The sequence below is a fragment of the Sinohyriopsis cumingii genome, chromosome 9 (assembly GCF_028554795.1).
Source record: "Sinohyriopsis cumingii isolate HCF-2022 chromosome 9, ASM2855479v2, whole genome shotgun sequence".
Lineage (NCBI taxonomy): Eukaryota > Metazoa > Mollusca > Bivalvia > Unionida > Unionidae > Sinohyriopsis > Sinohyriopsis cumingii.
In genome coordinates, this window is record NC_142969.1 from 65157811 (window position 1) to 65173829 (window position 16019).

At 35.7% G+C, this 16019-nt stretch overlaps 1 protein-coding gene across 1 annotated transcript in view; it reads right to left on the bottom strand.

Moving 5' to 3' along the window:
* Positions 1–16019, bottom strand: part of LOC149791929 (xanthine dehydrogenase/oxidase-like) — an 84116-nt gene that overhangs the window by 54675 nt on the left and 13422 nt on the right. Inside the window, exons 3-14 of the mRNA XM_089969495.1 lie at positions 12949–13045; positions 12136–12244; positions 11713–11839; positions 9454–9515; positions 8890–8958; positions 8428–8505; positions 7591–7732; positions 6932–7099; positions 5100–5176; positions 4663–4753; positions 3987–4078; positions 3263–3447 (exon numbers count right to left, since the gene is read on the bottom strand). Of these exons, the coding sequence (XP_089825621.1) occupies positions 3263–3447; positions 3987–4078; positions 4663–4753; positions 5100–5176; positions 6932–7099; positions 7591–7732; positions 8428–8505; positions 8890–8958; positions 9454–9515; positions 11713–11839; positions 12136–12244; positions 12949–13045 (1297 nt within the window). The remainder of the gene's footprint in view (positions 1–3262; positions 3448–3986; positions 4079–4662; positions 4754–5099; positions 5177–6931; positions 7100–7590; positions 7733–8427; positions 8506–8889; positions 8959–9453; positions 9516–11712; positions 11840–12135; positions 12245–12948; positions 13046–16019) is intronic.

Here is a 16019-nt window from a genome sequence, read left to right on the forward strand (position 1 = left end):
GAGTTCAGTGTGAAATAATCCGCGAGGTAATTCCGGAAACGCCGTTAAATGAATTCTGGGAAACATGGAGACCAAATGATTTGATTGTAGCGAGTAGAAAGATAGTCAGAGACACACTTCAGCGGAAGTTGTTTACGTTGCATAAGGAAAAGTTTCCAACGCGTCCAGTGCCGTTATGTTATAGACCCGCGGACACACGGCGGCAGAACATTGAAGTTGAAATTCCAGGCCGGACAGAAAAACAAATTCTCGTGCTGAATGATATCGTGCTCGTTGATATCGGTGTCGTCGAGGACGCGCTACGTGCTGATAAATCCCCGTGGACGCTAGGATACGCAACAACAATACATTCCTCGCAGGGACTGACTATCACGGACACAATTGTTTGGATAGTTGATAATCGCATCGAATGGTCAAATCTAGTCTATCTTGCAGTGTCCAGAGTACGAAGGATAAATCAGCTTCGAAGAATTGTTATTGACGAAGCCGGTGACGGAGTCACTGACGAAGCCGGCGACAAAGTCACCATCGATGCAAGCGTCATTGATAGAAAACTCTCGGGTTACCGCCAACAGGATAAAAAAAACAGCGGCGTTTTGATATTGATGCCGAATTAATAATCTCGCTACGACAACAACAGAATAATCACTGCGCGAGTTGCAATTGTATAATGAGTTGGCGTTATTCGGATAAAGACACTCGCCAATTTACCGTGGATAGGATCGATAACAGTCTCGGTCATGTCAAAAACAATGTGAGGTTGACCTGTCTTGAGTGCAATAGACGCAACGGCGCTAGTTAAGACCACGTGGGGGCAATTGAGTATCGTTAGGTATCACTTGTAGTTGCTCGCGTGTAAATCCGCGCTGAGGAGCAGTTGAATCCAGTCTATAGATCGGTGGTCTACCAGTTGATCGTGTTATCGTTGATATGTTATGTGTGGTAACACTCCAAATAGGATCAGTAGCTCTTTTTTTACCGCCTTCAAGCTCTCCTGGTTCATATAGATATCTAACAGTGACATCGCCAAGAATCGGCTTGGAAACGCTATTTATTTTTGATTTTCCGGGTATATACTCGTATTTAATCGCGTCGCTGGGCTTCATGTTGATTGCTCGGGTAATCTCGTTATTTAACGCTGCAATTACGCCTGGCAACCTTTTAACCCATTCACGAGATCGTTTTTCTTGGATGAATTCCTTCGCGTATTGATATCCAAATAACCGTTCAGCGAGAGTCCGATTGAATCGTTCAACAATTGCCTGATCACGATGTAGCGCAGTATGACCTCGTCGTATCGCGACGCTATGATGTTTCAGCGTTGATAAAACAGCGCCGCGAAATTCACTACCGGGATCAACTTGTAATAGATTTGGCCAGCGCAGAGGGCCTCTTCGATAAATTCTTTCAAACGCATCGGCTACTTCAGTTGCTGACTTTGTTTTTAACGGCTCCGCTTGTTTGTATCGACTCGCAACATCAACTACGGTTAGCGCGTATTTGTAACCATTGTCATGCGGCAAAAATAGTATATCAGCCTGATGAACTTCATTAGGTACGCTGACATCAAAGCGCGAGAAGTTGATTTGTTTAGGCGGTGGTAGATAGATTTGCCATATAGCCTGTTTGGATAACCAATTAGCCGCAGTGGTCTTTGTTACCTTTGCAGCGCTTGCAAGCTTACCAATTGCGGCCTTCCCCTTCCAGTATCCTCTCGGAGAATAATAGATGGATTCCATGTTGTTATTATAAACGCTAGCGTTTTCAATTACCAGCACCAGAAGCTCCGCTTCCAATCATTAATTTACCTTTCATAGCCGATTTTACCAACCATGAGGCCAATTTTTCTTTGACGGATTTATCAGGAATAGCATTTAATGCGTGAATTAATTTTACATCCGCGATATGACGCTGTTGCAGATCGCTACTTTTGTAAGCAACATCATGAGCATGACACGCCTTATCGATAGCGTTTATTGGATACTCACCGGGTTTGGGCTGATTTTGATCATCGAGTCTAATATCTAATCGTGTTCCGGGGCCACAGTAGTTATATCCTGGGAGGTGTTTTTCTCCTGGATACTTTGCCCACGGTGTTCCGGGGAGTTTTGCCAATTTGGCTGCGATGTCACCACCTCGCTTTTTTTTAAAACATCCCCGGGTTTAATAGAAATAAATCTAAATTTCTTTGTACCGCATTGTACGCACTTACCAGTAAGCGCCGATCTGTTATTTCTTGTTGTAACGGTTGTCATATCATTTGTGCCAGTACGCACTCTGCACTTCACACAATATAGATCCATAATTTATGTATAGAGATATGAATATAATTGATTTTTCGGCGACTAAAACAAGAGAACCAGTTAAGCATGTTGCAGCGTTACCAAACTCGATCCGGATGATTATCATCGGACCATCTGGATCCGGCAAGACGCAATTGTTACTCAATTTAATAATGAGATGGATGAAGTGGGATAAGTTGTATTTGGTTGCTCCTAGCGTAGATGATCAACGATGCTACGAGGTGTTGAAAGATTTCAACGAGAATGCATCAGCGATCGCTAAAAAAAATGTTATTGAGTTTATTACAGATATCAATGATGCACCAGGTATCGATGATATTGATGGCGACGTTAACAATTTAGTCGTGTACGATGATGTTATGTTAGACAATCAAAAGAACCCAGCTAGGATATTTTCCAGAGGCAGGCATAAAAACACTGACGTGATATATGTCACTCAACGATACACTCAGATTCCAAAAGTAATCAGAGACAACTGCAATATTCTTGCTGTATTCAACGGCGTTGATACACACACGCTACGAAATATTTGGCAGACATGGTGCGGCGGTGACATGGACTTTAATGTTTTTCGAAACTTTTTTAGTCATGCTCAGTCGACCCCACATGGATTCGTAACGATAAATTTACATGATCCTCGGACACGATATCGTATCGGACTTGACCAAATATTCGGTTAAATTGTAAATAATTTTCATTGTAAATAACTACTTAGCAGCAGAGGGGGCAATGACATCGACGCGGTCGTCGATGTGCTTACCGGACGCTGACGACGCTGGGGATCGACGCGCAGAAGGTGTTAATTAAACCAAATGACGATTGGACGATCCCCCAGCGTCGTCGTCGTTTTTTTTTTACCAGGCGCTGACGACACTAGATCGTTGAGTGCAGAAAGTAATAATTAAGCAAAATAACGATTGGACAAAATGTCCGATTCGCCCCCTCTGCTGCTCACTAACCTTCCTATCGCTTTTTCCGCCGACTTGTCAGCAATAATCATTGAACTCCCAAATCCTCCAAAACAGAGGCGAACAGACTCCATAGTGTTCCTACCTTTCGAGAATTTTACAAAGAGCGCACCATTCCCCGTACACAAGGAGAACGTACGGCGTCCGGCGACTTTGAAGAACTCAAGGTACTCATCCTAGGGACGCAGTGTTTAAGGAGTTAAAGTTTTGTTGCAAGATTTTTATTTTAGCAAGATTTTTATTTTAATATTATCCGATGCCACAAACATACGTTTTCACTTCTTAAAGGAGATAAATTATATCTGAGATGAAATTCATAGTTAATTATTGAATTCGTTTGTTACATACCAAACTGAATGTATATTTAAGTTGTATTGCTTTGACTTCAAATCATTCAAATAAACAGCATACATTGTGAGACACTGAGGAATCTGATTTCGGTCCGGTTCATTTTGATGAGGGACTCATTTTTCAAACTAATTACAAAAGATATTTCGTTACGTTGAATGATGAGCTTAATATTATATATTATTTTTCACTGGAAGAATAATAGGTCGAGTTGAGAAAGAGGAGAATATGTTATCAACCAAAAAAAAGAGAGTAAAATTAAAGACTTTCACTGGGAAGACGTTTGATGAGTCATTCTCGACAATTTAAAATAGCTTTATGTTATCCAGTATGTTTTATGTCTGTTACTATTTATATTGAACATTACCTCTGTGCTGTATGGAAGAATGATAGAAGTTAGTAACTCCTCTGGTGCAAGGTCAAGGTTGCCGTTGTATTTCACAGTTCTCTTCGTATTAACTAGACAAATGGAAAGTATTCTTCTTCACAGAGAATATCAGCTGTGCCATTTATTCAAGCTTATTAGTCTGGTCACATAGTCAAAATTTATACTGAAGGGTTTGATTCATATTTTTAAATTTAACCATATTAACTTTTGATTACTTCTGGACACAAATTTATCATCTTAACATATTTTAAGAATTCTATGCAGTTTATTTGTGCCTAATATAGTGTTCAATGAACTTGGACAAACGATGTTCATGAAATACGAATCTAGCCAAATACATAAATAGGGCACAATTTCATAAACTATAAATATTGAAACATGGAATTTACTGGAAAAGTTTAGATAAGATATATTGGAAAAATTTCTGATGATACTTTCAATAAATACCCCAGCCAGGCTAAATTTCCAATGTATTTGAAATTTGCAAATGTCCTCGCTAGAGTTCAACTTATAAAAGGACGTATGTGTAAAAGTATCAGTATTTTGATTGCAATATTTTGTACATTCAAGATCAGGTATAAACATTAAGATTTTTCAAATTACTTATGTCAATGTATAGGATATCTCCCTTTTAACAAGTAGAACATTTAGCTACCTGAAGCTATTTCTATCGATGCTCCAACAGCAGCTAGAAGGGTCGGAAGGTCATAGTTCGACCTGCTGTTGATTAAACTACCTCCAAGTGTCTACAATAAGTAAAACAAACTTTTTATTTCTCTGCAAATATGTGAACTTTTAAATATATAAAAAGTTATTTGTTGTAAATTTTAAATGTTTCATAAGGTTGGTACGCTGTTGTTCAGTTACATATTATTATGTTTAACACTCGCAAAGGAGCACTGACCCAAAAAAATGACGTCGAATCTTAAAAAACATAGTACCTCCATTAATTTCAATATATGTATGTATGTATGTATGTATGTATGTATGTATGTATGTATGTATGTATGTATGTATGTATGTATGTATGTATGTATGTATGCATGTATGTATGTATGTATTAAATGGAAGCTTAGTTAGACCAGAACTTACAGCAAGATTCCGGATCTGATCAGCACCATAATGTCTCACCAAGTGGAGAATCGCCGGAAAGTATCGCTTCTTGTCATCTACGGTAAAACGTACTGTTGTATAATATGCGGGCAACACTATTAAATACACTCATGTTTATATTTTTCATGTCTACTTCTCTATTGAATGTAAATAATAATAATATGATTATAGGACATTCTTTTCACAATTTGAATTAATGAATTTAGAATGCTAAGAAATTTCACCCATGTAATTCTATCATAATAGCACGAAAGTGACGCCCGTTATGAACCTCGCTGTTAATTAATTCCGACAGCAAAATAGAGATGTTACACTGTCATATAGTTACACGTATTGTTCAACATTCTATTTATTGCAAATTTCAGCTTTCAAAACAAACACAAACAAAAATAATATATACATATATTATGCCATAACAATTTGCTTGATTTTCCCTTTTTCACAAGTCATTATTTAAAACAGTATCTGTCACAAGTCATTATTTACAACAGTATCTGTCACAAGTCATTATTTACAACAGTATCTGTCACAAGTCATTATTTACAACAGTTTCTGTCATAAGTCATTATTTACAACAGTATCTGTCACAAGTCAGTATTTAAAACAGTATCTTTCACAAGTCATTACTTAAAACTGTATGTCACAGATCATTATTTAAATCAGTATATGTCACAAGTCGTTATTTACAACAGGATCTGTCACAAGTCATTATTTAAAACAGTAACTGTCACAAGTCATTATTTAAAACTGTCTCTGTCACAAATCATTATTTAAATCAGTATCTGTCACAAGTCAATATTTAAATCAGTATCTGTCACAAGTCATTATTTAAATCAGTATCTGCCACAAGGCATTATTTACAACAGCATATGTCAATATTTAAAACAGTATCTTTCACAAGTCATTATTTAAAACTGTATGTCACAGATCATTATTTAAATCAGTATATGTCACAAGTCGTTATTTACAACAGGATCTGTCACAAGTCATTATTTAAAACAGTAACTGTCACAAGTCATTATTTAAAACTGTCTCTGTCACAAATCATTATTTAAATCAGTATCTGTCACAAGTCAATATTTAAATCAGTATCTGTCACAAGTCATTATTTAAATCAGTATCTGCCACAAGGCATTATTTACAACAGCATATGTCACAAGTCATTATTTAAAACTGTATCTGTCACAAGGCATTATTTAAAACTGTAACTGTCACAAGGCATTATTTAATCAGTGTTCCAGTACATGCAGGGCCGGCGCTACCATATAGGCAAACTAGGCAGCCGCCTAGGGCGATGATTTCGGGGGGAGGGGGGCGCACTTTTTTTAAAAATATATTGTTTATAAATCTTGAAATTGATATTTTCGGGGGGTGCGCCAGAATCTAACCTTGCCTAACCGGCCCTGAGTACATGTATTACTTCTAATAGATTTTAGAACATTTATTGCAAATACAGTATACATGGTATTATAAGATATGAAACAGAAATCGTGGAAACAAAGCAAATGTCAATATTCATTTCCAAATCATCAAACAAAGCTAAATGATAGGAATTTTCTAGCCATTGCTAAACGTATTATCAACACATCTATAATAAAAGCACTCATCAGTTTCATTGGCATTACTGCCAGCAATATCTTGTGTGAGAGGAAATATGGTAATGATTCCTGTGTTTTACCAGACCTAATGAACCTAGGAAAGTATTTCGTGATGATTTTTCTCTTTTACCAGACTTAGTGTATCATGGTAAGTATTTCGTAATGAACTGAAGCGAAAAGTAATGATGCCCATCTTTCGAATAGTAATTTTACCTGTTAATTTCTCAGAAAGTTCGTTCAGACTGTCCCTGAGATCTGTGAATGTCAGTGCCGGTCCAAGCCTGATTCCTTCCTTTGCGATTTGGACATCATTCAGCTCATCGATGTTCTTTCCATACAGCAGCGTGGTACTTTTGAGGCCGCCAGATTTAATAAGAAAAGCTGTTACAGAAACGAGACTCATTTATATACAATGCATTAGTCAACCATCTAGTCGACATTTATTTATTTCCTTGCTTGTTTTTGGTCGGGGGTGGGGATGGGGAGGAAAGTATTATTTTTTTTTTAACAGTTTCGCTCGTCGAGAAAGATGAAATACCTGAATTGAAATGCCAAGGGTGCACATGTGTATATTCTGATAATGCAGTCTTGTCTGAATTCACAGTTTGGTTCTAACCACCAACAACCAAGAAGCTTACATTCATGTCATCATATTTCACCACCGAATAACCAGACTTATTTTATTTACAACCACTATATAAAGCCACGTAATATACAATGACTATGATTTCTTGCGCTGTTAGTTCTTTTCATCAAAATCTCATGAGCAAATTTATGATGTGACACTTTGAAGGAAATACACGAGAACTTTTGTGCTAAAAAAAAAGAGCAAAACATTGGTACGATATAATCAAACTAAGACAATTGCATACCGACGGCCGAGTTTCCCATCACTACTGGAGCCTCTGGATTCTTCTGCTTCAACGTCAACAGATCATTCAAAGTTGTGGGTTCTATCCAGGTGTATGTACTACCCTTAAAGGTTAGTGTCCCAGTCCTACGCTTGTCTGAAAGCTAAATACAAAGATATTAACATTGCTTAATGAAAATCTAAACACTGCTGTTTCTTTCAAATATATAGACAGTGTTTTTCAGTCTATTACATGCACATTTAATCTGACATGGTTACTGGCGTTCGATACAACGCACATACAATAAAACTATTTAGATATTATTTCTAAGACGTCTACGAGTCGATATTTTGAATCGAAATGCCAGTCTTTCAATTTTATTAAAAATAACAATGTATAGAGAGTGTAAGGATTTGGGTATGCATAAATTATAAGACCGTACCTGGCTTGGGCTCGAATTCGGAGGTAACAATTTGTCTGATATAACGTATGAAGTCGTCTCGGCCTGATATCTAAAACGTGTCCTTGCGCCAAAGCAAACTCGGTTTCCACAGACTCGTAACAAAATACATATATAGTTTGTGCATACATTATTAGCATAATTACGTTGTTCAACTTTCTGTCGAATTGCGATATAAGGTATGTCAAGTCTATCATCTATGCAATGTATATTATTTTAGTACAGAATTCATGTCATGTTTGTTTTGTTGATTTAATTTTTCCTTCTTTCAGTTTTTGTTCTTTTTTCTCTTTAACTGTTTCGGATTTTTTTCTCAAGAGGCTGATATGTTACTTTAATACAAAAGATAAGTCTTCGTGCTCTGCTACGTATTACATAATGTACATTCAGTCTCCTACCTTAAGTTCGGCTGGGAACACTGCTATCTGGGTACAGTCAGCAGGAACTGGCCTCTTCTGTGATTCGGGTTCACTAACCTGAAGGCAACAAAACCGATGACAACTCCGAGCAGGAACCATGAGTATTTTATTCAAATGAATTCCTTCATTAATAGTTTTGGATTAAGAGAAGAGGAGAACAGAAACTTTTCGATCAAAAGTTGCACGAGAAATATGCTACCTGCATGTTGACAAGTTTTGTTGAACTGTTATTATGCAATAAAATAAAATAAAATTATGCTTATGTTACATAAAAGAAAAATCACAAAATGTTAAGCTAAAGTATTGATAAATATTCTTCTAATTTGCAAGTTAATTATTATATCTAAAGATAAAGATGCATAATGACAGTTTCAATCATCGTTAAACATCTTTGCTTCCAGAGTTTAAAATCATATATCCATGGCATCACTTTCAACCTACATGAGTCTCATCCTTGCATTCTGATGATTTGCCAGTTTTGCAGCATTCCTCTCCAAGTGAACATTGCCCCTGGAAGGAAAAGGATTATAAAATCGGATGTAAACCGTCTTTTTGAAAAATATCTGTTGCCGGAAAGAGATTAATTAGATGGTATAATAGCATTTCAACCGAAGCTCATGTAACACCTGAAAGTTTTCAGCTTTAAATCAGCTAAGAGAAAGGAAATCTAAATACTCTCTTAATAGCCCGCTTTATCTACTTCATAAATATACACACATGTATCCCCATCCTTTCACTTTAATGATTCTGGACTGGAGGTGCCTTGTTCCTATAATTAAACAAACACGAATCTAAAGCTGTATTGCTATGTTCCTTATGATAATGGCTTTTTAGTGGTTTTGTGAATTAATCGGCAACGAGACAGGATAATATAGAGACAGTGTTCCAGGTATTGAAAACATTTGTTTGCCAGACACTGAGGCCCAATGACAATATACAGATAACATTAACATGAGTTAAACATGAAACATACGTCTAAATGATAAGAATAATACATCTTTATACCTCAGCGAAGGACTGGAGGGCCGCGACAATCGATCTGTAGCCAGTACAACGGCAGAGATTTCCTAAAACAAGAACACTGAATTTACATATATAACTTCCAATATACATCTTAGCTGACAACTGCCTTGCCATTAAAATATGTCGGTTATTTTCTATTATTTACTGATCTACTTTATCGAAATAAGCAAAAAATACATTGGACTGGTATAATTTATGGCACGTGGTAATCTGTCCGGCATACTTCAAAATTTGCATGATCAAGTTTTGGAATTTGTATTAAGACATGTTGTAATGGTGGTCACGATTGCAATAAAATCTTGGGATTGCAACGGTTTTAGGTGTTATTTTAGTGTCATTTTGTATATAGACGGCCATTGCCCGATGTTTAATGATTTTGTTTCTTCTGATACTATAAGATAATTTTAAACTGAAGCAATAACATTTCCAAGTTTAGTTTGGTCCGATGATTATACAGTCTACCTCTCTTGGTCACGTGAAAGAATGTATGATCATAGATATTGCACCTGATGCAGATTGTTCTTTAACAACTGTCGGTCCTTTGTAATTTGAATACATTACACTTTGTTTCACTGCTTACACAAGTTCCATGCACAATGTTGAAAACGCTATCTTTCAGTCAGCACATTTTTACTTTTAGATTAGCAATGGCAACATTTTGTGGATATTTTATGAGGTTGGATTGCAGACGTTTTAGTGTGCATTTCGAAAATGCTGAGAAAATATCTTTCCAAGAAGCACTTTTTATAAAAATTTTATACTACAAAGCAAAACAGTCACTTTAAGGTGTCAATGGATTCATTTTCCACAGGCTATCATTACTTTTCACATGTCTCAAGTCTGATAATTGCATTAACTTGTGAATATACGACCAGAGTACTAAGTAACAGTCAGATGCATATTTGGCCAACGATAATTACGGTGACATGTAAATATTTAACCACTGATAATGAAGATGACATGTGAGTATTCAACCTTGCCTTCCTTTTCTATATATATATATATATATATATATATATATATATATATATATATATATATATATATATATATATATATATATATGAGGATATGGATTTATAGAATGGTTGTCGGCAAGATTGATGTCGCATCTTCACAAAATGCGTAATTGTTCAAGATGTCAGTATATACGTCATCTCAAATGTTGTCCCTAAGGATGCCACAAAGGAAAATTGCACGTATATTAGATTCTAGGATTCCCTATGGGAAAATAACACGTATATAGGATTCCCCACAGGAAACTTATACGTATTTCCCATAGGAAATTACACGTATATAAGATTCTAGGATTCCCTCTAGGAAAATTACACGAATATAGGATTCCCCACAGGAAACTTGTACGCATATCCCACAGAAAAATTACACATATTTATAGGATTTCACACAAGAAAATTACACATACATAGGATTCCCCACAGGAATATAACACATATAATAGGATTCCACACAGGAAAATTACACGTATATAGGATTCCACACAGCAAACTTACACATATATAGGATACCACACAGGAAAATTACACATATATAGGATTCCACACAAGAAAAATACACATATATAAAATTCCCAACAGGAAAATTACACGTATAATAGGATTCCACAAATGGGAATTACACGTATACAGGATTCAAACAGGAAAATTACACATATATGGGATTCCACACAAGAAAATGACACGTATATAAGATTCCACACAGCAAACGTACACACAAGAAACTTACACATATATACGATTCCACAAGGAAAAATATACGAATATATGATTCCACGTGAGAAACTTACACGTATACAGAACAGCAATGAGACTACCAAATAAACTCTGATGTTTGCAATCATAAAATCTCCATCATCTGATGTCCCTTTGGACGAGTGTGGTTTAATGAAGCTTAAGATTGATCCTCCTTATCGTTTGAAAGAAGCAGTATTGTTAATTGCCTGGCGTGAAACAGCATAAATTTGCAGAGAAATGAAGGAATATGAGCGCCGAAGCATTTTCAGGTTTTGAATCGTAAGTCAAAAACAGTTTGTTTAATTTTGAGAAATACTTTACATACCATGTATTATTTGCCTTTAAAATCGAGTGCAGTGTTAATCTCTTACTTGGATGATATAAAATAAATGGGAAACGACATCCAGGTTCAATAGTACAAGGGTATCCTCCTTGCACAGAGCATTCTAAGCACGTTTTCACCAAGGTCTTTCTAATTCTGTATGTTTACCTTCTATAGCCTGCTCTACGGTGTCTTTGCTTGGTGTGGGATCATTCCTCAGAAGAGTGAACATGGACATCACAAACCCAGGGGTACAGAAGCCACACTGAAGACCATAGGACTCGATCAGACGTTTCTGATAAGGGAATACAAAAATGGGATAATAAGCAAAATCTAAGCCACCGTAACGTCGTTTTTAAATTAGTTTGAGGAAAGAATGTAATTTATGTAGCTCTTAGCATTTTGGAAGATGTATTTTTAAAACAAAACAATTGCATGTCATGCAGAGCAACTCTTTAAGAACTGAATCTACTGCCGGGGTCACTTGTCCATTTTCAGTAGAAATAGTAAATAGCACATTATTTACAAAATAATGGAATGGTCATTAATAGTACGAAATTTGCAATAAAGCAAAGGTTAATGTGTATTTACCTGCACCTCATGTAGACCAGTCCTTGTATTCCCCACACCTTCCACTGTTGTAATGGCTAGTCCGTGGGCAGCGCAAAGAGGGAATAAACAGGCGTTCACAGAATAATGTCTTGGATCGTTAAGGACAAATTGTTTTTACGCTTCATAAATTTGGGTAAAACAATGAAAGATCGGTGGTAGATATATATGAAAGATACTAAAATTACAGTTTCCTGTTTTATAAATTAAATGTGTTATAAATTAGTTGTTTTGAAATAATTGTGAATTTTTCATATTAGGCCTAATACTAGGCAGTTTTTTATTTATATTAAGCTAAATACAATGCAGCAGTCTTTAATTCATGCTAGGCTAGATACAGTGCAGTCATTTTTTGATACCAGGCTAAATACAAGGCAGCAGTCTTTAATTCATGCTAGGCTTAAACAAAGCAGTCTTTTCTTTATACCAGACATAATACAAAGCAGTCTTTTATTTATATTAAGCTAAATGCAAGGCAGTCATTTATTCATACTAGGCTAAGTACAAGGCAGCCTATTCAAAAACTCTGAAAAGTGCTTTGCATCAAATTTGAAGGCCAACAACCAATAAAAATGTGTGCATTAACAATGGCATTGGGGGTGTATGACAAAGAACCATTATCAAAAATCAGTAAGAGAAAATCTTCATACGCACTTCCACTTGTTGTAATGCTGTAATCACCAGTACTTGCAATTGTTGGTGTATTTTATAGAAGAAAAGACTCTTTCCTGAGTGAACATTTGAATCAATGGCCATAAATAACTGATTTCTCTAACTGAATAGTAGAAAGGATACTTGATCTGCTTGGTCTTATGATTGTACAGAGACACCATCACGGTACAGGATCCGCAACCACCGTGACCACATGCTTCTTTTGTACCTGTCAGATATACTATATCCGGTCAAGGAGAACTATTAGTACAAGTAATGCTTACCAATATTAACAAAGTGTCATAGCCATGCCTGAATTCAACAGAATATTTTCTTCGAGATGCTACGGACGACTAGTCGTCTTACGTCTTAGCAGGAAGAGAAATGGGCATATTTAAGTCTATTCAATGCATAGTCTGAGAATAAGCATTATAAATATTTAAGTCATGCATACATTCATACATACATACATACATATATACATGCATGCATGCACGCATGCATGCGTGCGTGCGTACGTACGTACGTACATACATACATACATACATAGGGGCCCCGAGTGGCCGAGTGGTCTAAAGCGCTCATCGTTCCGGATCACTGCCATCTCACCTCTGTCTGCGTGGGTTCGAGTCCAAGGTTCGGCTAACGTGGGTACGTGGGAAAGCCTGCCAGTAGCTTCTCGTGGGTCGGTGGTTCTTCTCTGGGTTTTCCAGGGTTCTTCCTCCACCAGTTATACTGGCCGCCATGTATAGCCTATCTTGTGCTGAAAAATGGCGTTAAACCCAAGAACAACAACATACATACATACATACATACATACATACATACATACATACATACTTTAGTCCATCTAACCATACTCTGATAAATGTAATTCTAACGTACTCTGTGATAAGATGCAATTCTAACGTAATCTGTGATAGAATGTAATTCTTACGTATTCTTACGTTCGAGTCCAAGGTTCGGCTAACGTGGGTACGTGGGAAAGCCTGCCAGTAGCTTCTCGTGGGTCGGTGGTTCTTCTCTGGGTTTTCCAGGGTTCTTCCTCCACCAGTTATACTGGCCGCCATGTATAGCCTATCTTGTGCTGAAAAATGGCGTTAAACCCAAGAACAACAACATACATACATACATACATACATACATACATACATACATACATACATACATACATACATACATACATACATACTTTAGTCCATCTAACCATACTCTGATAAATGTAATTCTAACGTACTCTGTGATAAGATGCAATTCTAACGTAATCTGTGATAGAATGTAATTCTTACGTATTCTTATGTTCGAGTCCAAGGTTCGGCTAACGTGGGTACGTGGGAAAGCCTGCCAGTAGCTTCTCGTGGGTCGGTGGTTCTTCTCTGGGTTTTCCAGGGTTCTTCCTCCACCAGTTATACTGGCCGCCATGTATAGCCTATCTTGTGCTGAAAAATGGCGTTAAACCCAAGAACAACAACATACATACATACATACATACATACATACATACTTTAGTCCATCTAACCATACTCGGTGATAAGATGCAATTCTAACGTAATCTGTGATAGAATGTAATTATTACGTACTCAGATAAAATCAAATTCTAACGTACTTTGTGGCAAAATATAATTCTAACATACTCTGTGTTAGAATATAATTCTAACATACTCTGTGTTAGAATATAATTCTAACATACTCTGTGATAGAATATAATTCTAACATACTCTGTGTTAGAATGTAATTCTAACATACTCTGTGATAGAATATAATTCTAACATACTCTGTGTTAGAATATAATTCTAACATACTCTGTGTTAGAATGTAATTCTAACATACTCTGTGATAGAATATAATTCTAACATACTCTGTGATAGAATATAATTCTAACATACTCTGTGATAGAATATAATTCTAACATACTCTGTGTTAGAATATAATTCTAACATACTCTGTGATAGAATATAATTCTAACATACTCTGTGATAGAATATAATTCTAACATACTCTGTGTTAGAATATAATTCTAACATACTCTGTGATAGAATATAATTCTAACATACTCTGTGATAGAATATAATTCTAACATACTCTGTGATAGAATATAATTCTAACATACTCTGTGTTAGAATGTAATTCTAACATACTCTGTGATAGAATATAATTCTAACATACTCTGTGTTAGAATGTAATTCTAACATACTCTGTGATAGAATATAATTCTAACATACTCTGTGTTAGAATGTAATTCTAACATACTCTGTGATAGAACGTGATTCTAACATATTCAGTCTTAAAAATCGCATTACAAAACTAGACTTAATTCACAAGCGACAATTCGTCTGTTTTAATCTCTATTGAACCTCCTGTCCATGATACATTCTCTGGGGCTAACTGGCTGAATAATGTTTGAAGAAAAACCAAATGAGAACATCACTTTTATTTGACAATAAGACGGGTGATTATTTATTGTGTTACAATAATCTATGTAAAGAACTGACTTTTTATTATTGTAAAATAAATATAGCATGAACAAAATGTAAATCATAGTACATGAATGCCAATTCACATAAAACTAGTCATTCTGAACAGCATTCACAAATCATCATTGGAGAAAAAAATAATACAACAAAAACTTTTAATCCAGTGCAAGATTGGATTTCATCAAACAATAATAATCCGCCTAATCTGAAATCGATATTGACCTTAAAAAAAACTATGTCATCCTAACGTTATAAAGCTAGATAATCTCTTGCAATTTCTAATTCTACAGACCGATATATCGGAAGACGCGTCAAACGGTTAGTTTAAACTGTATCGTTTCGAAAATAATAAATTAAGTCAATAGTTATCGTTGCTTTCAATCTCAAGAAAAAGTTACCAATTATATCCAAATTATAAAAGAGATACAGTGCAGTCATCAATTAGCGTGTGTATTTCATAAAGAAGGTAATCTTGTTTATATAGAAGGTAATCATTTTTTGAATAGAAGGTAATCTATTTTATATAGAAGATAATCGTGTTTGCATAGAAGGTCATCTATTTTATATAAAAGGCAATCTTATAAGATAGAAGGTAATCTATTTTATACAGAAGATAATCTTATTTGAAAGAAGGTAATCTTTTTTATATAGAATTTAATCTTGTTTGCATAGAAGGTAATATATTTAATAAAGAAAGTAATCTTATTTGCACAAAAAAAAAATTGTTTCTTGGGTCTGTAA